Source organism: Lithobates pipiens, unplaced genomic scaffold (genome assembly GCF_037356315.1).
Source record: "Lithobates pipiens isolate NorthernLeopardFrog02 unplaced genomic scaffold, aLitPip1_a1.2 Scaffold_28, whole genome shotgun sequence".
NCBI lineage: Eukaryota > Metazoa > Chordata > Amphibia > Anura > Ranidae > Lithobates > Lithobates pipiens.
The window spans coordinates 220,022,205-220,046,856 of NW_027507789.1; the positions used below are offsets into that span (position 1 = coordinate 220,022,205).

Genomic DNA, 24,652 nt, shown 5'->3' on the forward strand with positions numbered 1-24,652 from the left:
AGACTATACTCTTTATTTATTTGTAATACTTAACCATTATTTAGCCCCTGCGTGGGCAATTCCTATGCTTGCTTGCAGTGGCGGAACTACCACCATAGCGACCCGTGCGGTCGCTACGGGGCCCGCAGCTGAGGAGGGCCCGGTGAGCGGGCGGCAGGTGAGCCGCCGAGCTCCCTGTCCGCTCGGCGCTCGTACAGTCACACTGACTGTACGAGCGGACACAGCCAGGTGACTCGGCGGCGGCGGGGGGTTGTTGGGGAAGCTGCGGGGAGGCTTAGTGGGTGGCCAATCAGCGGGTGGCGGGGCAGAGAGATGACATCATCTCTCACCGCCCGGCGCCCGCCCTGCAAACTGCCAGCTCCGCTCTCACTCACTGTGCAGGCAGCAGAGATTACATCCTCTCTCTGCTGCCTGACTCAGACTGGCAAACAGAGCGACTTTAACAGGAAAGTGACAATCCGCAATGTGTGACAGGTGACATGGCAAATGGACAATCCACAATGGATGGCAGGTGACATGGCAAGTGGAAAATCCGCAATGTGTGGCAGGTGACATGGCAAATGGACAATCCGCAATGGATGGCAGGTGACATGGCAAGTGGAAAATCCGCAATGTGTGGCAGGTGACATGGCAAATGGACAATCCGCAATGGATGGCAGGTGACGTGGCAAGTGGACAATCTGCAATGTGTAGCATGTGACGTGGCAAGGGGACAATCTGAAACTTGTGGCAGGTGACGTGGCAAATGGACAATCCGCAATGTGTGGCAGGTGACGTGGCAAGTGAACAATCCGCAATGTGTGGCAGGTCACGTGGCAAGTGGACAAACCGCAATGGGTGGCAGGTGACATGGCAAATGGACAATCCGCAGTGGGTGGCAGGTAACGTGGCAAATGGACAAACCGCAATGGGTGGCAGGTGACGTGGCAAATGGACAATCCACAATGTGTGGCAGGTGACGTGGCAAGTGGACAATCTGAAACTTGTGGCAGGTAACGTGGTAAGTGGACAATCCGCAATAGGTGGCAGGTGACGTGGCAAGTGAACAATCCGCAATGTGTGGCAGGTCACGTGGCAAGTGGACAAACCGCAATGGGTGGCAGGTGACGTGGCAAATGGACAATCCGCAATGGGTGGCAGGTGACGTGGCAAATGAACAATCCACAATGTATGGCAGGTGACGTGGCAAGTGGACAATCCACAATGAGTGGCAGGTGACATGGCAAGTGGACAATTTGTAATGTGTGGCAAGTGACAATCTGCAACTTGTGGCAAGTGGACAATCTGAAATGAGTGGCAGGTGATGTGGCAAGTGGACAATCCACAATGGGTGGCAGGTCACGTGGCAAGTGGACAATCCGCAATGTGTGGCAGGTGACGTGGCAAGTGGACAATCCCCAATGTGTGGCAGGTGACGTGGAAAGTGGACGATTTGCAATGTGTGGCAGGTCACGTGCCAAGTGGACAATCCACAATGGGTGGCAGGTGGACAATCCGCAACTTGTGACAAGTGACATTCTGCATCTGGTGGCAGGTGACACACTCGAGGCTCCCACTGATTCTGCATTATGGTGAGTTGAACTATTTAATTTTCTATAACAATGCAATAATAGAAATAATGTGTTTCAATCATCCTGACAGCATAACACAAATGGTGCCGTGATAATTGAAGCGCCAACATCAGCCATTGCCCCAATAAATTGCCCCCATAAAAGTATTTTCTATCAGTGCCCCTCCCGAGACTAGAATCTGGATCCGCCCCTGGGTGGGGGGGGGGCCCATACAACATTTTGCTATGGGGCCCTGTGATTTCTAGTTACGCCCCTGCTTGCTTGAATTCTTATGTTCATTTTCATAACCATAAATATATTGAAACAGAAAATAATAAAGAAGAAACTTTTATACTCAACTTGTTGTCGACATGTGATTGGAAGCCCATGGACTGTGTAGCTGTTCTGGAGGCCTCAGCTATGTCAGGGCCTGGATGGATCCTCTAAGAAGATGGGTGCAGGACTTTACCAAGGGATCTGTTCTGGAGAAGAACTGCCTCACTCACTGGTCTGTGTCCGGAGGAAGTTGAAAGGAGGTAGATTTCTTGGGGACTTGTGAGTGAAGACCCTAAATAGATCCCTGTGACTGTACCATGTTCTGGAAATCGCATCAGCTACCAGTAGCTGGTGCAAGATAACCAGATGTAAAAGAGGCTTGCCTCGTGGTCTTCAGCTGTGAGGCCTCAGACCAGGGATATGCAATTAGCGGACCTCCAGCTGTTGCAAAACTACAAGTCCCATCATGCCTCTGGGTCATGCTTGTGGCTCTCAGAGTCTTGCTATGCCTCATGGGACTTGTAATTCTGCAACTGCTGGAGGTCCGCTAATTGCATATCCCTTCCTTAGACTGTCCAGTATTCACAATTACCTAAGGAGAAGATTGACCTCTAATAGTTATTAGAGGACAATACTCCTAAACAATTTTCCAATTGTTTTGGAGTATTCTTTGCCCTAACCTCTCACTTGTTTAAAGTTCTTCAAGCAGTACATTTAAATAAAGACATCTCCTAAACCAGAGGTCTCCAAAGTATGGTCCTCCAGCTGTTGAGAAACTAAGTCCCATCATGAGGCATCTGCCTTTAGGAGTCATGCCTGTGACTGTCAGAGCCTCGTGTTGCCTCATGGGACTTGTAGCTGGAGGGCCGCAGTTTGGGGTCCCCTACCCTAGACTGAGGTTTTGGAGCCGGAGTGTGTGGACTGGTGATTGTGGCGGTGGACAGCTTCATGTGCCCGGTGCCCTGAAAGGGGCCGGATGCATGAATAGGGGGTGGCTGTGGCGGCCATGGATAATATGAATCTATCCATGGCATATAGGGGGTAGCGCCCGGGCACCTCTAATGGACAGATCGCCCCTGGTCTCCAGCAAGGGGAACATATGACAGGGTGACAAGGCAGAAGCACAGTTATCCACCCCTCCATGGCAGGAAGTGCCTTATGTGATGGGATCACCAGGTATGTGATGGGATCACCAGGTATGTGATGGGATCACCATGTATAATTTGAATGATTTAAAGATAGAAAATGACTTTTCCAATGAAATGAAGACGGTAAAGATTATGATCTCAGTCGGGTTTTATAACTGAAGGTCAGCTCTCCATTTAAAGTAATGACGGATGCAAGGAAGTGGCCTTGCCTAAGAATTTTGGTGCTCAGTGTTGCCGCTCTCTTTGTGCATGCTGGAACAGGTCCTGTTTGCCGTATTGCGTGGTTATGGGAACAAATGTCTTGTGAACGCCTCGATTCTCCTAATGCCGCACACCATATGGGAAGACTAATCTCCGGCATATATTAGTAGTGGAGCGCACAGACTATTTTTAGCCGTCAGACAGAAGGCCGCACGCTCTTACACATTGTACACAGTTTCAAAGGAATAACTTTATTCCAACTGGCTGCATCTTATGGCAGCACTGATCTAAAGAGGGGGGAAAAAAATAGCGATAAAAGCATGTGACACAATGACGATCCTGTCACTGGCAAACAACAAGATCGCTAAGAAGGGTAGAAAAAATACTCACCTATTTCTGTGCATTGATCCCTTTTCTGGCTGGAAATACTGCATAAAGACACTTCATGCTTTGCTCAATACTCCCGTGTCCATGCGTTGCTCCCTTACTGGCAGGATTAGCAAGGTGTTACTACCTTACTGGCTAGGAATGCTGCAGAATATCACTTGCCAGCGGAGCTGCTGTTAAAAATCATGGGGCCCTATACAGCCTACCAGACCTGGGGGGGGTTGGTGAAAGAAAAGGGTTCTAAACTAGTGGCGGCTGGTGCTCTATTTTGTTTTGGGGGGGTGGGTCCCACGTCGCTCGCTCGATCGCCCATCCATTCGCCTGCCAACCCCGCACTTACCCCATCCAGGTCGCAGCTTCAGCCGCTTCCCTCCTGCATCTCCTCCTGAATCCCGGCGGTCGCTTCTCCCCCCACCCCCCCCCTCCGGGCCAGCCAATTGGGTTCTTAGGACTGGCGAGGCCAATCGGGTCTTAGGACTCCCGGCCAATCGGGTCTTAGGACTCCCGGCCAATCGGGTCTTAGGACTCTGAGGCCAACTGGGTCTTAGGACTCGCGAGGCCAATCGGGTCTTAGGACTCGCGAGGCCAATCGGGTCTTAGGACTCCGAGGCCAATCGGGTCTTAGGACTCCGAGGCCAATCGGTTTTAGGACTCCCGGCCAATCGGGTCTTAGGACTCCCGGCCAACCGGGTCTTAGGACTCCCGGCCAATCGGGTCTTAGGACTCCGAGGCCAATCGGGTCTTAGGACTCCGAGGCCAATCGGGTCTTAGGACTCCGAGGCCAATCGGGTCTTAGGACTCCGAGGCCAATCGGGTCTTAGGATTCCCGGCCAATCGGGTCTTAGGACTCCGAGGCCAATCGGGTCTTAGAACTCCGAGGCCAATCGGGTCTTAGGACTCTCGGCCAACCGGGTCTTAGGACTCCAAGGCCAATCGGGTCTTAGGACTCCAAAGCCAATCGGGTCTCAGGAAATTAACCTAATGCTAAAAAAAAAACAAATACTGCTTAAATAATTGCAGACAGAAATATATGATTAAACTGTCCCTGCTGATTGACCTTTCACTAACCAATAAGTTAATATACAAAGTGCAGTCCCCGTGACTGATCCACCATATACAAAAAGGGAGGAGATTATCACAAGCAAGTCACATAGGAGGGACACAGCAGTCAATTAAATCAGCTTTATTAGAAAAAAAAGACATTATACAAAAAAATCAAGGCAAAACGTTGAGCCTCCACCAACCATAAAAAAACAATTAAAAAAAAGACAACGTTGTCTACCCCGGGTTCCCGCAGCTGCACATACACCCATCCACACCCTCATTCACTCCTATGACTCCGCCTTGCTTCCCAGTCATTGCCACTGCTCGTGGCTTCCTGGGAAGTAGGGTTGCCATCTTTTCTTCATGTCCAACCCGAACACTTTAGCAGCACACAGCATTTTTTTTATTTTTTTATAGTAAAAACTATACATATATTTCGCAATTAAATAACATTTCTAATCATATGAAGTTAATCACAAAAAATCCCCTTTACATCAGAGTCCACAGAGTTCCCCTTTACATCAGAACTCACAGAGTTCCCTTACACTGTAAGGGGGGACTATGCAGACTCTGATGTAAGAGGGGACTCTGCAGACTCTGATGTAAGGGGGAACTCTGAGGACTCAGACATAAGGGATGTTCTGGGAACCCTGGATTTATGGGAGAACACTGTGGCCCCTGGTGTAAAGGGGAACTCTGATGTAAGGGGTGTTCTGAGAACCCCGGATTTACCTTTGTGTACTCAGAGGCAGGAGAGAGAAGGGGGGAGACTTCAGGCACAGACAGGGATGGATGGTGAGCTCATTCACCCCTTGGCAGTCAGCCAGATGTATCTGAGGCTGCTGGAATTCAAATTTGTGGCGCCCACTTTCCTTTTCTGAGGTACAGTGCCGGGGATTGGAGTGTGGGCAGATCGAGCCCTTTCTCCTCTCCCGTCTGAGTGTGTGAGTGTGCATGGAGGGAATTGTTAGCGCTGGCTTTGGGCACAAAATGGGCAGTGTGAAAGACAGTGAAACAGACACTGTTGGCTCAGACAACTGCAGCCAGAAACCCTGATGGTAAGCCATAATCCAGTCTGAATAATGTGTCTGGGGTTTCAGGTGGTCAGAAACCCGGAACGCATGAATCCAAACCCGAACTGTCCGGGGGAATCCCGGACAGGTGGCAACTCTACTGGGAAGTGTAATTCGAATTTGTTTTACTTCAGCAATCTACTGGCATTCTTGACTATCTTTATTACCATTGCCTGCCCTACCTAACAAGCTTCAGACTGACTCCCATTGGGTCTGATGAATATACTGTAGATAGCACGGATGGAACTATAAGGGCTCGTCAGCTACAAACCTAAAATACACAATCTAGTCTGGTGAACTTGCTTCTACCTACCTACATCCATGGACCTTGATTACAAGGTGAATGAGGGTGTGGATGGGTGTACGTGCCGCTGCAGGAACCTGGGGTAAACGTTTTTTTAAAAAAAATAGCTTTTATGGTTTGTGGAGGCGCAACGTTTTGCCTTGTTTTTTGCATAATGTGTTTTTTTTTCGAATAAAACTGATGTAATTGACTGCTGTGTCCCCCCTATGTGACTTGCTTGGGATAATCTCCTCCTTTTTGCGTACAACCGGGTCTCAGTACCCGCTTCTTGATTGGCTGGGAAGAGAAACAGGAAGACAATAGCGAAAATATTAATTTGCTAAAGTCACACGAGTGGGTGGGCTTGGGGCGCAGAGCCCACCCTTTTTGAAGCCTCTCATCATTTTTGAACTATAACAGAAACTTCAGCAGAAAGAAGTGTTCTGCCCTGTGTGGTCCTTATAATACCCCCAGGCTTGCATGCTAAAATCTGAAACCTAAAAGAGAAGTATGGGATTGGGTTTTTTTATGATTTTTTTTTTTTTTTTTTTATTTATTTACTTATTACCTAGGTGGATGCAGTATTGGTCCCAAGGCCATCTTTAATATTGACTGGACACTGCGAAAACATTTTTTTTGACCCCCCCCCTTCCATGCAATTTCGCTCTCCGCATGCTTTGAGACATAGAATAAATAGCAGCTAGACTCCAAATCAATTTACTGAATCAGATCGGGCAGCAATTGCGATTAGTTGCTAGAGGGTACAGTGCATCATTACCGCTCGCTGACTAGCTGCTAGAGGTTACAGCACGCATTATGGCTTGTTTATTTTCTAGAGGTTACAGCACATGACTTCTGATTGTTGATTGGATTGCTATATATTACTGCTCACTGATTGATAGCTAGAGGTTACTGGACATCTATACCACTCACTAATTGGTTGTTAGAGGTTACTGCACATTATTACTGCTCACTGATTGGTTCCCAGAAGTTACTGCATATGCTTACCGCTCAATGATTGGTTGCAAGAGGTTAGTGCACAACATTATTGCTCACTGATTGGTTGCTAAATGTTACAGCACACCATCTCCTCACTGCCTGCACATCATGGACTGGGGAGGTGAGAGGACCCATCAATAGACAAAAAACTCCTAGGAATCCTAGGACTCCTGGGATCAGTGGCAATGCTGGGGGAAGGGGGGGGGGGTGATTAGTGGCAATGCTGTGGGGTTGATGGGATCAGTGGCAGTGGTGGGGGAATGGGATTAGTTAGGAGGCAGTACACTGACAAATTCTGAATCATGCAAAGATTCTGAATCATGCAAAGCTGGAAATATTTGGCAAGTACTGTATATAGTGGGGATTCTACCAATGTAATGGGGAATTTACAATGACCACCAATGTGAGGGGGATTTTATGCCACCCGCCAATAGAAAAGAGGGATTTCTACACTGACACCAATGTAATAAGAGCATTTACACCAACCACCAGTGTATGGGGGACTATGCAATGACATCCATGTAAGGGGAAATTTTCACTGACAACCATTGTCGAGGAGATTTGTACTGACCACCAATGTAAGGTGACACTTCTACACTGACTGCCAATGTTAAGGTCTTCAGAGTGCCATTTAATACTATATGGTGTAGGGTCTTAATATCCTATTTAGTTTAAAACTACCGGGTCTATGTAATCAAAAAAAATTAATTTGGGTTTCTCCATAAAGGTAGATTGGGGGAAAACCTGCCAGGCTTAGAAGGTCTAAACCCCTGGGCCACAGACCATGCCTTAGTAACTAAGCGCATGGAAGAGATGAGTGAGTATGGAGACTTCAATTCTCTGTACACCAAGAGGGATAGCGCCTCAGAAGATCCCACACAGGCAGCTTCCAGGGATACTGAGGCGTCATCAGAGTTAGCCAGCGGTGAGCCACTGCCAATTGGCCAGCGAGGAAATATTTATAAAAGTTAGGCACCGTTAGACCCCCTTCCCCCCTAGGGCTGCTGTAATATGGGCAATTTAAGGCGGGGGGGGTCCCTCCATGCCATAAAAAGGAGGAGAGCATGTTATCAATTGATTTGAAAATTGATTTGGGGATCCACACTAGGGAGTTTCTTGGGATGTACAAAAATAAGGGCAAAATTTTTATCTTGATCAAGTTTATCTTCCCAATGAGTGACAAAGGGAGGTTTATCCAAGTGTGTAATTTCATTTTTAAAATGGCAAGCAGCGGAGAAACATTGAGGCCTATGAAGTCAGTCACCGAGTTGGTTATTATGAGCCCCAGATATTTAATTTGAGTGACCCGCTGTAGGGTATTATTGGGGTCTGTCTGCCCAGGCATGGGATGGGAACGTAAAGGAAGTATTTTAGACTTGGTCCAGTTAACCTTGAGGCCAGAGACCACTGTAAACCTGCCCAGGAGCCACAGTGCAGCATGTAGGGAAGGTCCCGTGTCTCGAATAAATAGTACCAGATCATTTGCATAAAGGGCCGTCGTTTCAGTCAGAGTACCCACGCTAATCCCATGAATTTGGGGAGAGGAGCACAACGCAATTGCCAGAGGTTCCATAACCAGTGCAAATACCCCCTGTGATGGGGGCACCCCTGTCTGGTGCCTCTGGACACTAAAAAGATGTCCGACACTCCATCATTGAAGCAGCTACTGGATGATCATCCAGCAGCGATATCCATTTAAGCAACGTGGGACCTAACCTCATGCGTTGTAATGCAATTGTCACGTACCTCCAATCAATGGAGTCGAACACCTTTTCCAGGTCGCAAAACACCAGAGCCCCCCCCCCCCCCGACAAACTCTCAGCAGTCAATTGAGTATGAGTATATACCCCCCGGATGTTCATGTCCATGGCCTTTACAAGTTGGCTGTTTTGACACAACACCAGCAGCATATACATTCCGGGGAGGCGACGACTTGGCTGTTTTGATAGAATGGCGAGGAACGAAGTTGTCGCCACCTTGGAGGTGGCCATGTTGTTGGTTACTAGTGGGTGGACTAACAATGTCCCCTCATTATATCCTCTACTGGAGTGTATGCAGTGTACTGGAGTGTATACGCTGCCGGGGTTGTGTCAAAACAGCCCACTTGTCGCAATGTCCAAGTCCAATTACTGAAGCTGGAGAGACACCGGAAGTGACGTTGTTAAAGATTTCAACGAGTTGGCTGTTTTTTACTTTCAATATGTTTATTGATGTTTAACAGAGAAAGGAGAACACGCAATAACATTCTGGTCTTTGGCATACAAGGCCTGCTTTCACAGTTACAGAACAAATGAGAACATTAATAACAAGGTTATAACATTAGATTGCCGTAAAGATTGTAGGTTGTATCTCAGACCAACAGATTCAGGTTAGGTGACTCCCTGGGACCATGATTACTGATCATTAGGATCCAAGTATGTGTTCCCCCTCTCCAGGGGGTTGTCCCATTGGTTCAACCGTGAGCTTCCGGTGTCCCATGCTGAGAAATTGCCTTGGGACCAGTAGGGGGGATCCGCCCACCGAGCCCGGAAAGGCCTAGCCTACCACCCCATTGAGATCACACAGTGGCAGAACCTGACCCTTCCATGGCTCTGTAGACCCCCTCCTTCCCAGGATTGCGACCGGCTGGCTGAGGAACCAGCCTGGACCACCACAGAATCAGGCATCATGGAGCAAAGATCAAAGGAAAAGAATTGGGAGCCCAATTGCTGGTTTAAGCTCGGTGCTTTAGTCTACATACAACCTTATTCGGGGGAGGGGCACGATTTCCCCTTCTCATACATGGGGTAGGGTGGGAGCAGAGTATCCCAGACAGAGAGAGTAGAAGGAGTGGGAGGAAGAAGGAGGGGTAGAGATCCAGGATCAACCATTCACGAGTTCACTGTTTTGACAGAACACCAGCGAAATGGTCATGGGCAGCCAGCCCAGGCTCATTGATGGAGGTGGGAAGAGAAGGATGGCCCACAAATTCCAATCCAATAGAAGAGCTACTGTACCCCAAATTGTTTAAAATGTGAATATTGGTTCTGATAGAAAGGTGTCAGAACACACATAGCATCGCAGGTTGTGGTGTATGGGGCTATGTAGCCGTAGAGCAGTCAGGGTGTACATGCTGACCTGTGTCCACAACCAAAAGTGCCTACTATGAGCATCAGAACTAGATCACGGAGCAATGGAAGAAAGTGGCCTGGACTGATAAATTCAAGAATGGTTTGAGGGACACAATGAGTTTCGAAGTGTTGACCTGGACTCCAAGTTCTCCAGATCTCGATCCAATCGAGCATCTGTGGGATGTGCTGGAAAGACAAATCGGATCCATTGAGGCCCCAACTCACAAATTACAGGACTTGAAGTAGCTGCTACTGACGGCTTGGTGCCAGATACCACAGCATACCAGAGGTCTAGTGGAGCCCATGTCTTGACAGGTTATGGTAGGTGGTCATCATGTTATGGCTGATATGTGTATTAGGTCCCCTACACACCTTTAAGTCTGTAGCAGAGAGGTAACATAAGCATGTTCATGTGCGGTACTTTGCAGGTTGTGTGTGTTACGTGAAGGCAGGCCAATCATTTCAATGCTGTACCAAAAACTGGAGATGGGTTCTAACTAGACATGCGCACTGCCGAAAAATTGGTTAGTTTTCGTTTGATTCCTTTTTTTTTTTTGTTCTTCGGATCATTTGTTATGATCGCAATTCGTAAATTCTAAAATTTGTAAATTGGAAAATTAGTAAATCCGTAAATTAGAAAACCCGAAAATAAGAAATAAAATCAGAAAATTTGAAAGAACAAAAGTCTGAAAATTCAAAATAATAATTAACTAACTAATAATAACTATTAAATTATAGGTATTGGAATTTCCTTTCAAATTTGGCTGTTATTCAATGTAATGAATACGAATTATCCAAAATAACGAATGCTGCAAAAATTGGTTCGTTTTCGTTTCATTCGGTTTTTTTTTGTTTTTGTTTTGTTTTTCGGGTCATTTCTTATGATCTCAATTCGTAAATTCGAAAATTTGTAAATTCCAAAATTTGTAAATCCGTAAATTTGTAAATTAGAAAACCCAAAAATAAGAAAGAAAATCAGAAAATATGAAAGAACAAAAGTCTGAAAATTCAAAATAATAATTAACTAATAATAACTATTAAATTATAGGCATTGGAATTTCCTTTCAAATTTGGCTGTTAGTCAATGTAACAAATACAAATTATCCAAAATAACGAATGCCGCATGTAAACAAAGGGAATGGAACAAATTAATAATGAATAATAATAATTAAACGTTTTTTATTATTATTGTTTTTTATTATTACTAATTTGTTACGTTCCATTCGTTTAAATACGGCATTCATTATTTCGGAAAATTCTTAACTTAGGATAAATTTGTATTCATTATGTTCCCTAACAGACAAATTTGAAAGGAAATTCCAATACCTATAATTTAATAGTTATTATTATGAATTTTGTGATTTTCGTTCTTTAGAATTTTCAGATTTTACTCTTATTTTTGAATTTACAAAATTATGAATCTTGGAATTTATCAAATTTTTGAATTTACAAGTTTTTAAATTTACGAATTGCGATCATAACAAATGACCCAAAACCGGGAAACAAAAAACAAAAAAAATGAAGGAAACTAAAAACTAACACATTTTCACATTTTTTTTATTTTTTTGGTTTTCGGATTTCCACATATTAGAATATTCGTATTTTTTCAAATTTCCATATTTTGAATTTATGAATTTTTGAATATTCAAATTTACGAATATTCGAATTTAGGAATTTTCGAATATTTGACTTTCCAGATATTCGAATTCACGAATATTCAAATTACGAACATTCAGAAAAAAATCGTTAAGCAGTTTTTTTTTTTTTGTTAATTCGGAATTAACGAATTTCAGAATTAAACTACCGTATATACTCGAGTATAGGCCGACCCGAATATAAGCCGAGGCCCCCAATTTACCCCAAAAAAACTGGGAAACTTATTGACTCGTGTATAAGCCGAGGGTGAGACATGCCTGTCCATCCCTGTGTGTCCGTCCATCCCTGTGTGTGTGTCCGTCCATCCATCCCTGTGTGTGTGTCCATCCATCCATCCCTGTGTGTGTGTCCGTCCATCCATCCCTGTGTGTGTGTCCGTCCATCCATCCCTGTGTGTGTGTCCGTCCATCCATCCCTGTGTGTGTGTCCGTCCATCCATCCCTGTGTGTGTGTCCGTCCATCCATCCCTGTGTGTGTGTCCGTCCATCCATCCCTGTGTGTGTGTCCGTCCATCCATCCCTGTGTGTGTGTGTGTCCATCCATCCATCCCTGTGTGTGTGTCCATCCATCCATCCCTGTGTGTGTGTCCATCCATCCATCCCTGTGTGTGTGTCCATCCATCCATCCATCCATTCCTGTGTGTGTGTGTGTCCATCCATCCCTGTGTGTGTGTGTCCATCCATCCCTGTGTGTGTGTGTCCATCCATCCCTGTGTGTGTGTCCGTGCAGCCTTGTGTGTCCAGCCTACCTGTGTCCTGAGCCTCCGTCCCGAGCCTCCGTCGTCCCGTGCCTCCGTCGTCCCGTGCCTCCGTCGTCCCGTGCCTCCGTCGTCCCGTGCCTCCGTCCCGTCCCGAGCCTCCGTCCTTCTGCCATGCCAGGATCGCCGCTCTTCGTCAGCGCCTCGGCGGCCATTCCTCTGTTCAAAAGCCGCGCCTCCGTCTGTGATAGGTGGAACACTCAATTTCCCAGCAGTCTGTGTTCCGCCTATCACGGACATCCTCTCATCCTCGTCCGTAGTATGAGGATGAGCGGATGTCCGTGATAGGCGGAACACTGACTGCTGGGAAATTGAGTGTTCCGCCTATCACAGACGGAGGCGCGGCTTTTGAATAGTAGAATGTCCGCCGTCTGTCTGCTCGACACGCTGATCGGGCAGGCAGACGGCGATGACTCGAGTATAAGCCGAGGGGGGCACTTTCAGCCTCAAAAAAGAGGCTGAAAATCTCGGCTTATACTCGAGTATATACGGTAATTGCACGTGTCTAGTTCATACCCTTCATCGCAAACTAGCAAAAAAACTTTTTGGCCTTTTAAGCCTTAAGTGGCCCCCTGTTGTGTGTTGTGTCCCCAGTAAAATAAGAAGTATAAAACAGAAGAGCACATTTTCTGAATAAAATGTGACACTCACCTTATGATAACATCGAAAATACGCGGCTCGCTCATCAGAAAACTTCTCCAGACGCTTCGGCCCTTTGCTAGATGCTTTCTTGAATACTAACCAACACCTCTGATAGATCTGCAAAGAAAATATCCGAGTCATAATTCTGTATAGGATCCCCCATAGGTTACATTTATTACTGTTTACACCCCAGATTCATACAACTGTATACAAAGTTTCAGCACCATGGAAAGCCAATGCCAGGAGATGGGCATTCCTATTAATAAACCCAAAAGCCAACATTTATTATATTGCAGCTTACATAGTTACATAGTAGGTGAGGTCGAAAAAAAAGACACAAGTCCATCAAGCCCAACCTATGTGTGTGATTATATGTCAGTATTACATTGTATATCCCTGTATGTTGCGGTCGTTCAGGTGCTTATCTAATAGTTTTTCTTTAAATCGATGCCCCCCACTGAGACCACCGCCTGTGGAAGGGAATTCCACATCCTTGCCACTCTTACAGTAAAGAACCCTCTACATAGTTTAAGGCTAAACCTCTTCTCTTCTAATTTTAATGAGTGGCCACGTGTCTTGTTAAACTCCCTTCTGCGGAAAAGTTTTATCCCCATTGTGAGGTCACCAGTCCGGTATATGTAAATTGAAATCGTGTCCCCTCTCAAGCGTCTCTTCTCCAATCTCCAGAGAGAATAAGTTCAGTGCTTGCAACCTTTCCTCATAACTAATATCCTCCAGACCCTTTATTAGCTTTGTCGCCCTTCTTTGTAGTCGCTCCATTTCCAGTACATCCTTCCTGAGGACTGGTGCCCAGAACTGGACAGCATACTCCAGGTGCGGCCGGACCAGAGTCTTGTAGAGCGGGAGAATTATCGTTTTATCTCTGGAGTTGATCCCCTTTTTAATGCCAATAATTCTGTTTGCTTTGTTAGCAGCAGCTTGGCATTGCATGCCATTACTGAGCTCATCATCTACTAGGACCCCCAGGTCCTTTTCCATCCTAGATTCCCCCAGGAGGTTCTCCCCCCAGTGTATAGATTGCATTCATATTTTTGCCACCCAAATGCATTATTTTAAATTTTTCTACATTGAACCTCATTTGCCATGTAGTTGCCCCTCCCCCCATTAATATGTTCAGATCTTCTTGCAAGGTTTCCACATCCTGCGGAGAAGTTATTGCCCTGCTTAGCTTAGTATCGTCCGCAAATACAGAGATTGAACTGTTTACCCCATCCCCATCCTCCAGGTCATTTATGAATAAATTAAACAGGATTGGTTCCAGCACAGAACCCTGGGGGACCCCACTACCCACCCCGACCATTCCGAGTACTCCCCATTTATCACCACCCTCTGAACTTGCCCTTGTAGCCAGTTTTAAATCCATGTACTCACCCTATGGTTCATTCAACCAGCCTTATTTTGTACAGTAAACGTTTATGGGGAACTGTGTCAGATGATTTTGCAAAATCCAGATACACCACATCTACGGGCCTTCCTTTATCTAGATGGCAACTCTCCTCCTCATAGAAGGTTAATAGATTGGGTTGACAAGAACGATTCTTCATGAATCCTTGCTGATTACTGCAAATGATACCGCTCTCATTACTATAATCTTGTATATAGTCCCTTATCATCCCATCCAAGAGCTTACATACTATTGATGTTAGGCTAACTGGTCTGTAATTCCCAGGGATGTATTTTGGGCCCTTTTTAAATAATGGTGCTACATTGTCCAATCTGCTGGTACCATTCCAGTCAGTAGACTGTCAGTAAAAATTAGGAACAATGGTCTGGCAATTACTTGACTGAGTTCCCTAAGTATCCTTGGGTGCAAGCCATCTGGTCTCGATGATTTATTAATGTTAAGTTTTTCAAGTCTAATTTTAATTCTGTCCTCTGTTAACCCCTGTTAATGTCCTTTTTTTCTCCTATGAATAGAGCTTTCTTTTGGTGGTATTTGATCACCTCTGCGGTTTTTGCACTTTAACCACTTCAGCCCTGGAAGGATTTACCCCCTTCCTGACCAGGCCATTTTTTGTGATACGGCACTGCGTCGCTTTAGCTGACAATTGGGTGGCCGTGCAATATTGTATCCAATTGATATCCTTTTCCCTACGAATAGAGCTTTCTTTTGGTGGTATTTGATCACCTCTCCGGTTTTTAATTTTTGTGCTATAAAGAAAAAAAGAGCAATCATTTTGAAAAAAACAACAATATTTTTTACTTTTTGCTAAAAATCTAAAAAATTCTTCATCAGTTTAGGCCGATATGTATTATTCTGAATATTTTTGGTAAAAAAAAAGCATATATTGATTTGTTTGCGCAAAAGTTATAGCGTCTACAAAATAGGGGATAGATTTATGACATTTTCATTATTATTTTTTTTATTCCTAGTAATGGTGGCGATCTGTGATTTTTAGCGGGACTGCGACATTGCGGTGTACAGACGGACAATTTTAACACAATTTTTTGGGACCAGTGACATGTATACAGCGATCAGAGCTAAAAATAGCCACTAATTACTGTATAAATGTCACTGGCAGGGAAGGGGTTAACACTAGGGGGCGATCAAGGGTTTAAGTGTGTTCCCTAGGGAGGTGTTTCTAACTGTGGGGGCTGTGTAATGACTAGAGGAGGAGAGAGATCGCTGTTCCTGATCACTAGGAACAGACGATCTCTCTCTACTCTACTGACAGAACGGGGATCTGTCTGTTTATATTGACAGATCCCCCCCGTTCTGGCTCTCTGAGGAGCGTCCGCGGTTGGCCGGGGGATATCGCGGCTGCCGACCACGCACATCGGCTCCGGTGTCGCGCCCCCTATCGCTCGACGTACACCTACAGCAATGTGCGCAGCCGTGCCAACCTGCCGCAGTATAATGACGGCGGCTGGTCAGCAAGTATATAAATAAAAATCTAAAAAAATTAAAAACACATCCAATAAAATGAATGTAAAAAATCGAATTTCTTCCTCAATTTAGCCCAATATATATTTTGCTACATAATTTTTGGGGAAAAAAATCCTAATAAGCGTATATTGATTGGTTTGCGCAAAAGTTATCACGTCTACTATGGGATATTTTTATGGCCTTTTTATTTTTTTTACTAGTAATGGCGGAGATCAGCAACGTTGCGGCGGACAGATCAGACACCAAACTGACACTTTTTCGTAAACCAGTGACATTATCAGTGCCGGTTCACACAGGGGGGGGGGGCGACCTGTCAGGCGACTTAGCCGCCTGACAAGTCGCGCTGCAATGGAACCGTTCTAGGAGTGACTCAAGTCGAAAAATATCCCTGTACTACTTTGGGGGTGACTTCCGACCGGCTCGCATTGACTTCTATACAGAAGTCGTTTTGCAAGTACGGGGCGGCTACGGAGTCGAGCGAGAGTCCGGGCAACTTTGAAGTGCTAAAAATATGCACTGTCACTGTACTAATGACACTGGTGGGGAAGGGGGTTGATATCATGGGGTGATCAAAGGGTTAACTGTGTGCCTAGTTGGTGCTTGCTATCTGTGTGTTTGGGGGGGGGGGGGGGGTTCTCTGACTATGTGAAGACAGGAACACAGGATCTCTATGTTCATCCCTGTCAGAATGGTGATCTGCCTCGTTTACATAGGCAGACCGATGTTCTCCCTCTATCAGGAAAGGTCGGGGGTGTCTGGCTTTGCTCAATTTTCTTTTTCAGAGCTTTACAACCACTTTGGGTTAAGAATATACACTTGAATAGAATTTTATCAAATGTCACTTTAACCCCTTTCCTGTCGACTGCAGGGTCACCTGATCGCTGTGACAGCCTCTGATTGGCTATCACAGTTATGAGTCACTTTGAGCCCCCCCCCCCGTGTTTACTTCCTCTTCTGAAGATAAAGATATATTGTATCTCCCTGCAGGAGAGGAAAATGTAGACAAATCAAAGTGTGCAAAAATAAATAAAATAGATAAAATAAAAATGTAAAATATCAAATAAATATACAATAAAATAGGAATAAAATATAAAGGAAAAAAAAGAACCAGATCAAGGTTTTCACAGGGTTATGCCCTGTACACATGGTCGGAAATTCCGATGGAAAAGGTCCGATCGGATTGTCGGAAAATCCGATCGTGTGTCGGACTTTTTGCGTCGGAAAAAAATTTGAGATCAGGATCTCAAATTTTCCGACAAAAAAAATCAGATCGTATTTTTTCCGATCGTTTGCAGAGAATTGCGACGGGCAAAGCGCCACGCATGCTCAGATCAAATTACGAGACCAAAGCTATTGGCTACTAGCCTCTACGTAGTCCCATCGTACGCAACGAACGTCACCGCGTTCCGAACGTTCAGATTTTCCGACAACTTTGTGCGACGTAGAGCACGCACAACGGGAATATAAACGGGCCAGTAGCCAATAGCTTTCGTCTCATAATTTATTCTGATCATGTCTGTCGGAATTGTCTACGCGTGATCGGAATTTAAACGATCGGATTTTGCTGTCGGAAAATTTAGATTCTACTCTCAAACTTTGCATGTCGGAAATTCAGACGGAAAAAGTCAGATGGAGCCCACACACGATCGGATTTTCCGACAACACGATCCAATCGGACATTTTCCATCAGAAAGGGCATTAGGGTTGAGAGTCGGGGGTCAAAAGGTTACGATCAGCATATTTTGGCTATAATTAAAAAAAAAAAAAAAAAAAATTTAATTATTATCAGTGTCAGTTCGTATCCGTGTGTTTTAGACAGGATGAAAAAGCCTATTGATTCTGCTCTGTGCTCCTGGGAACAAACACCAACTAATATACACATATGTGGTATCCCTGCGATCATCAGGAGCAGGAGAACTTATTTTCGATTGTTCTTTGGTGGTAAATTATGATAATAGCAAGAAATGTACAAGAAATCTACAGCTACATTTAAAATAGTTTTTTTTTTTTTTTTTTTACTATTATTTTTTTTTTGTTTTTTTTTTACTATTTTCGGCTAGTTTTCCTTTCATAAAAAAAACAATAAAATCAGGAGATATTCATTACAATTTACCGCCAAACGAAAGCCCAATTTGTCCTGAAAAATTTGGTATAGTCCACCTGGATGTACAAAGTAGTTGTGATGATGAGTACAGTTTTACTAACACATGTCAAAGTTGCAAAATCGTGCTTAGGCGCCTGATTTTGTTTTACCTTTAGGCGTGAAGGGGTTAATGTAAAGGGGAGGGGCTTAGTGCAGCAGTCAAGGAAGTCATGCTCCAATGGTATCATTTATATATTCATAGCAGAATAATAAAGTGGGATATGTTATTTTGGGATCTGTAACGACGAGCGTGTCACTTTGAATTCTGGGATGCAGCTATCTGAACATTAAACTAACTTTGATCTGCATGCGCTTCTGTTTAATTAAGGAACCGCTGTGTTCATACAAATGAGGGGAGGGGGGAGGGGTATTGAGCCATGTGCGGGTCATGTGACCTTTAATTTATAAACGGATTACTCCCGCTACCCAGCAGATTCAATCGATGGACCCCACACAAGAGAAGTAGCTCGCTCTCCGCTGCTTTGTTGCCCTGACCTCCCAGCATTGCTTATCTTGGATATTGTCGTCTATCGATGATTCTATTTTTATGCACAAGATGATCGATACAAATTATCTAGATTTAGATCTTGATAACGAGATTAAGGCACCTATTGGCCCCACTCTTGTTTTATTCTTCATACTACTTTAATGGTAATTAACAGGGAAATCTGCTTTAAAATAATCATTAAGGCCAGAACTACTGAACTGTAATATATATATATATATATATATATACCGTATTTGCCGGCGTATAAGACGACCCCCTATTTTTCAAGTGAAAACATAGGTTTTGGGCAATACTCGTGGTATAAGACTACCCCCCTTCTGAGGCAACACCATTTTAAAAAAAAACATTAGAACGATTAAAAAATACAAAGTAAGAATGCCAACTACTCATCCACCATGCTGTGATATGTCATAAAGTAAATCAAACAATAATAACACAAACAGATCTATTGAATGCCACAACACTGGAAAGTAGAATTTTTCACTAACCAAACCTATACCACTTTTGGGTTACATTCTATGGGAATTGTCTACCAGAATGCATTTAATAACCCCCCTGTCATATGTCCCAGATTTACCCGTCCCTCTTGGGTGCCTGGGACCTCAAAGGCTGACAGTAGGATGTATAGTAGTAGGAGATCAGTGAATGGATTTACCCAGGGAAGTATGGTGAGCGGTGTATTATTTTAATGAATACAACGCCTGCTTGGATTGGCAGAGGCTGTAGCATCGTCAGCCCTTGTCTCTCTCTCTCTCCTAATAGAATACATCGCTCGCTGGGATTGGCTCAACGGCGTATACTGTTTGTAGCTGCAGCCACATACAGTATTAGCAGACATTTGGGGGCTGACATCCATCGGGCAGCATTGTATACCTGTATACTCGGCGTATAAGACGACCCCCGATTTTTGGGCATTTTTTTTAAGTGTAAAAGGTAGTCTTATACGCCAGCAAATACAGTATATAAATGTGTGCGTGTGTGTGTGTAATCTATATACATATATATATCTCTCTCTCTATATTTATATATATGAGAGAGTGATAGATAGATAGATAGATAGATAGATAGATAGATAGATAGATAGATAGATAGATATCTATATATACAGTGGGGAAAATAATTATTTGATCCCCTGCAGATTGTGTAAGTTTTCCCACTTCCAAAGAAATGAAGGGTCTATAATTTTTATCATAGGTGTATTTTATATGATAGAGACAGAATATCAACCAAAAATCCAGAAAAAAAACACAATACAAATGTTATAAATGGAGTTGCAGTTAAGTGAGTGAAATAAGTATTTGATCCCCCAAGCAAAACATGACTTGGTACTTGGTGGAGAAACCTTTGTTGGCAAAGAAAGACGTTTCTTGCGGTTGGTGATCAGGTTTGCACATATCTCAGTAGGGAATTTGGTCCTCTCTTCTTTACAGGTCTTCTGTAAATCCTTAAGGTTTCTTGGCTGTCTCTTGGCAACTCGAAGTTTCAGCTCCCTCCATACATTTTCTATAGGATTAAGGGCTGGGGATTGGCTAGGACACTCCATGACCTTAATGTGTTTCTTCTTCAGCCGCTATTTTGTTCCCTTGGCAGAATGTTTTGGGTCATTGTCATGCTGGAAGACCCGTCCACGACCCATCTTCAGTGTTCTGGCAGAGGGAAGAAGATTCTTATCCTAGATTTTACAATACATGGCCCCGTCCATTGGACCCTCAATGCGGCAAAGTCGGCCTGTACCTTTAGCAGAGAAACATCCCCAAAGCAAAACAACCCCATGCTTGACTGTAGGGATGGTGTTTTTAGGGTCATAGTCAGCATTTTTCTTCCTCCAAACACGGCGAGTCCCCCTCCTCCAGAAGGCACATGTACAGTCATGCCAGTGAAAGTCTAAATGATTCCGGGAAGGATTGGGAGAAAGTGCTGTGGTCAGATGAGACCAAAATTGACCTTGACTCGGAGAAAGAAAAATGCTGACTATTACCCTAAAACCCTATACACACTATCAGATTTTCCCTTCAGATTTACCAAAACCATGTAGTGCAAGGGCCTGCCTGATTGCAGACACATTGAAATTCCTAAGGTTTGACCTCATATTATATGGTTTTGGTAAATCTGAAGGAAAAACTCAGCAGAAAATCTGATAGTGTGTATGGGGCTTCAGAACACCATCCCTACAGTCACACACGGAGGTGGAAACATGATGCTATGGTTCGTGGATGGGTCTTCCAGCATGACAATAACCCAAAACATACCATCAAGGCAACAAAGGCGTGGCTCAAGAAGGAGCACATTATCATAGAGTGGCTTAGCCAGTCTCCAGACCTTAATCCTATCGAAAATGTATGGAGGGAGCTGAAACTTTGAGTTGCCAAGAGATAGCCTACAAACCCCAGGGATTTAGAGAAGACCTGTAAAGAAGAGTGGACCAAAATCCCTCCTGAGATGTGTACAAACCTGGTCACCAACCACAAGAAATGTCTGACCTCTGTGCTCGCCAACAAGGGTTTCTCCACCAAGTAATAAGTCATGTTTTGCTTGGGGATCAAATACTTATTTTTCTCAGTGAACTGCACCTTAATTTATAGCATTTGAGTGGGCAAACGTACAAAATCTGCAGGGGATCAAACAATTATTTTCCCCAGTCCCCACTGTATACACTATATTGTCAAAAGTACACCTGCTTTTACACGCACTTGAACTTTAATGGCATCCCAGTCTTGGTCCGTAGGGTTCAATATTGAGTTGGCTCCGCCCTTTGAAGCTATAACAGCTTCACCTCTTCTGGGAAGGCCGTCCACAAGGTTTAGGAGTGTGTGTTTGACCATTCTTCCAAAAGTGCATTTGTGAGGTCAGGCACTGATGTTGGTCAAGAAGGCCTGGCATGCAGTCTCCGCTCTAATTCATCCCAAAGGTGTTCTATCGGGTTGAGGTCAGTCAAGTTCCTCTACCCCAAACTCGCTCATCCATGTCTTTATGGACCTTGCTTTGTGCACTGGTCCAAATCATTAGGTGGAGGGGGGATTATGGTGTGGGGGGGGGTGGAGGGGGGATTATGTTGTGGAGTTGTTTCTCAGGGGTTAGGCTTGGCCCCTTAGTTCCAGTGAAGGAAACGCTTAAGACGTCAGAATACCAAGACATTTTGGACAATTTCATGCTCCTAACTTTGTGGGAACAGTTTTGGGATGGCCCCTATCTGTTCTGTACCAGTGCACAAAGCAAGGTCCATAAAGACATGGATGAGCAAGTTTGGGGTGGAGGAACTTGAATGGCCTGCACAGATTCCTGACCTCAAGCCAATAGAACACCTTTGGGATGAATTAGAGCAGAGACTGCGAGCCAGGCCTTCTTGTCTAACATCAGTGCCTGACCTCACAAATGCTTTTCTGGAATAATGGTCATACATTCCCATAGACACACTCCTAAACCTTGTGGATGGCCTTCCCAGAAGCCAACTCAATATTGAGTCCTACGGACGGAGACTGGGATGCCATTAAAGTTCATGTGCGTGCAAATACTTTTGACAATATTTTATATATATATATATATATATATATATATGTGTGTGTGTGTGTGTGCGTGTGTGTATATCAGGAAATTAAAAATGAAGCCTTTATAAGATTTGACATAACTGCACACTGTGGAAAACTGTGATAGCAAGCTTATTCATCTCTGTCATATATGACCAACGGAAGCATAAAGATTCTAAAGAAAAAAAAAAAGAAAAATAATAAACATTTTGACTGTGATATGCAGGAGTCAGAGCTTTAAAAGCCAAAGAAAGTGAAAGGAAAGAAATGAGAAAAAGAGAGGGAAAGGAAAGGAAAAGGGTAAAAAAGGGAGAAGGAAATGGGGAGGGGATGGATAGGAAAGAGAAGGGAAAAAGGAAAGAAAGAGAAAATAATAAAAGGAAAAAGAAGGGGAAGGGGAAAAAAAGTTTAAAGGAATGAGAAAAGCAAAGGTTACAATATAAGGAAGGGGGCCGTTTGGGACTTTGAGTGAGGCAAAAAAAAGGAACTGGATGTAGACAAAGATAATTTATTGACCAACCATGAATATAGCATGTCATACATTCAAAATGGATATGCAGTAAAGATAATATTTACAGAAAACTCAAATAAAATCATTAAACAAGTTTAATATATAACAGGATTCCCGTTGTTGCTCCATATGCAAATTCATATAAAACTTATAAAAAGGAATGAATGTCCTCATAGATACTGTCATTAAGGTGTGCATCTTTGCAAGCTCTACGTGTTTCGGGGAATAATACCGCCTCATCAGGAGCTAATGCATAAAACAGTTCTGTGAAAACAGTATATATATATATATATATATATATATATATATATATATACTCTTTTATAATTTTTTATGAATTTGCATATGGAGCAACAACAGGAATGCTGTTCTATATTACCTACCACTTTTGTTTAATGATTTTATTTTAATTTCTGTAAATATTATCTTTACTGCATATCCATTTTGAATGTATGATATGCTATATTCATGGTTGGTCAATAAATGATCTTTGTCTACATCCGGTTCCTTTTTTTGGCCTCACTCAAAGTCCCAAACGGCCCCCTTCCTTATATTGTAACTAGGGATGGAAGCACCTCTTGCCCCGAGGTGCTTCATTTAAAGTCCCAACCTTCCTGTCTTTTTTCAAGAGAGAGAAAAGCAGAGGGGAAGATAAAAACTAAAATAAAATGTGAAGGGTTAAAAAGGGGAAAAAGAAAGAGGAAGGAAAGGGTAAAAGAAGGGGGAAGGGGAAAAAAGGGGAGAGGAAATTAAAGGAAAAGGAAAAAAGAAAGGTAAAGGAAAGGATAAAAGGAAATGAACGGAAAGAAAAGGAAAAAGGGAAAGGAAAGGGATAAGGGAAAGATAAGAGACAGGAGGGAAACGGTTAACGAAGAGAAAGGGAAGGGGAGGGGGAAATGAAAGGGGAAGGGGGAAGGAAAGGGAAAGGGAAAAGGGAAAGAAAGAGAAAGAAAAAGCAAATGGGAAGGTGAAGGAAAGGAAAAAAAAAAAGAGAAGAAAAGGGAAGGGAAGCGAAAAGGGAAGAAATAAAAAGTAAGTAAATAGGGAAAGGGGAAGGGAAAAAATAGGAAGAGGAAGAAAAGGGTAAAAGAAAGAGGAAGGGGAAAAGGAAAGGAGAGGAAAGGAAATGGAAAGAGTAGAGGTAATGAAGAGAATAGGAATGGGAAAAGGGGAAGAAAAGAGAAAGGAAGACAACAAAACCACACCGAAAAAAGAAAAAAATTATTTCTACTCATTTAAGGGGAAGAACCAAATACAAATCGTATAAATCTCCCTGATTCCACTCTTCCCTTACAACACTGTGCTCCCATAGCCATCATCCCTACCCACCCTCCCTCTCACTAATTTACCCATTTGAACCCAATGTGGGCACTCTAAAAATGTATTATTTTTGTTTCTGTGTGGTTTTGGTTTTGTTTGTCTCCATTTGGGTGCGCCTCTTTTTTCTCTCCACCAATATAGGAAATAGTGGGTGGTGTAGGGACATGGGGAGTGGGGTTTAGGCAGAGTGGCCAGGTAGACCCTAGACCGGTGATGGCGAACCTTGGCACCCCTGATGTTTTGGAACTACATTTCCCATGATGCTCATGCACTCTGCAGTGTAGTTGAGCATCATGGGAAATGTAGTTCCAAAACATCTGGAGTGCCAAGGTTCGCCATCACTGCCCTAGACTATAGTTGGGAAGAAGATCAGAAAGGGGACCTATGCTCTAAAGAGGGATTCCCCCATTTCTCGCTTGTCCCTTGCCTCCTTTTTGTGGTGAAGAAAATTTATATATATATATATATATATATATATATATATATATATATATATATATATATATATATATATATATATATATATATATATATATATATATATATATATATCGATGTAAGGATATTCTTCCAGGAGATACACCTTGTATTTTATATTTGGTATAGGTTTGT

General features: G+C 43.7%; 1 protein-coding gene across 3 annotated transcripts in view; it reads right to left on the reverse strand.

The window, feature by feature from the left end:
* The window catches only part of DOK5 (docking protein 5), a 333,902-nt gene that overhangs the window by 247,302 nt on the left and 61,948 nt on the right, over window positions 1-24,652 (reverse strand). For all 3 annotated transcript variants that reach the window (XM_077460548.1, XM_077460549.1, XM_077460547.1), the window contains exon 2: window positions 13,136-13,243. In XM_077460548.1, the coding sequence (XP_077316674.1) occupies window positions 13,136-13,243 (108 nt within the window). The remainder of the gene's footprint in view (window positions 1-13,135; window positions 13,244-24,652) is intronic.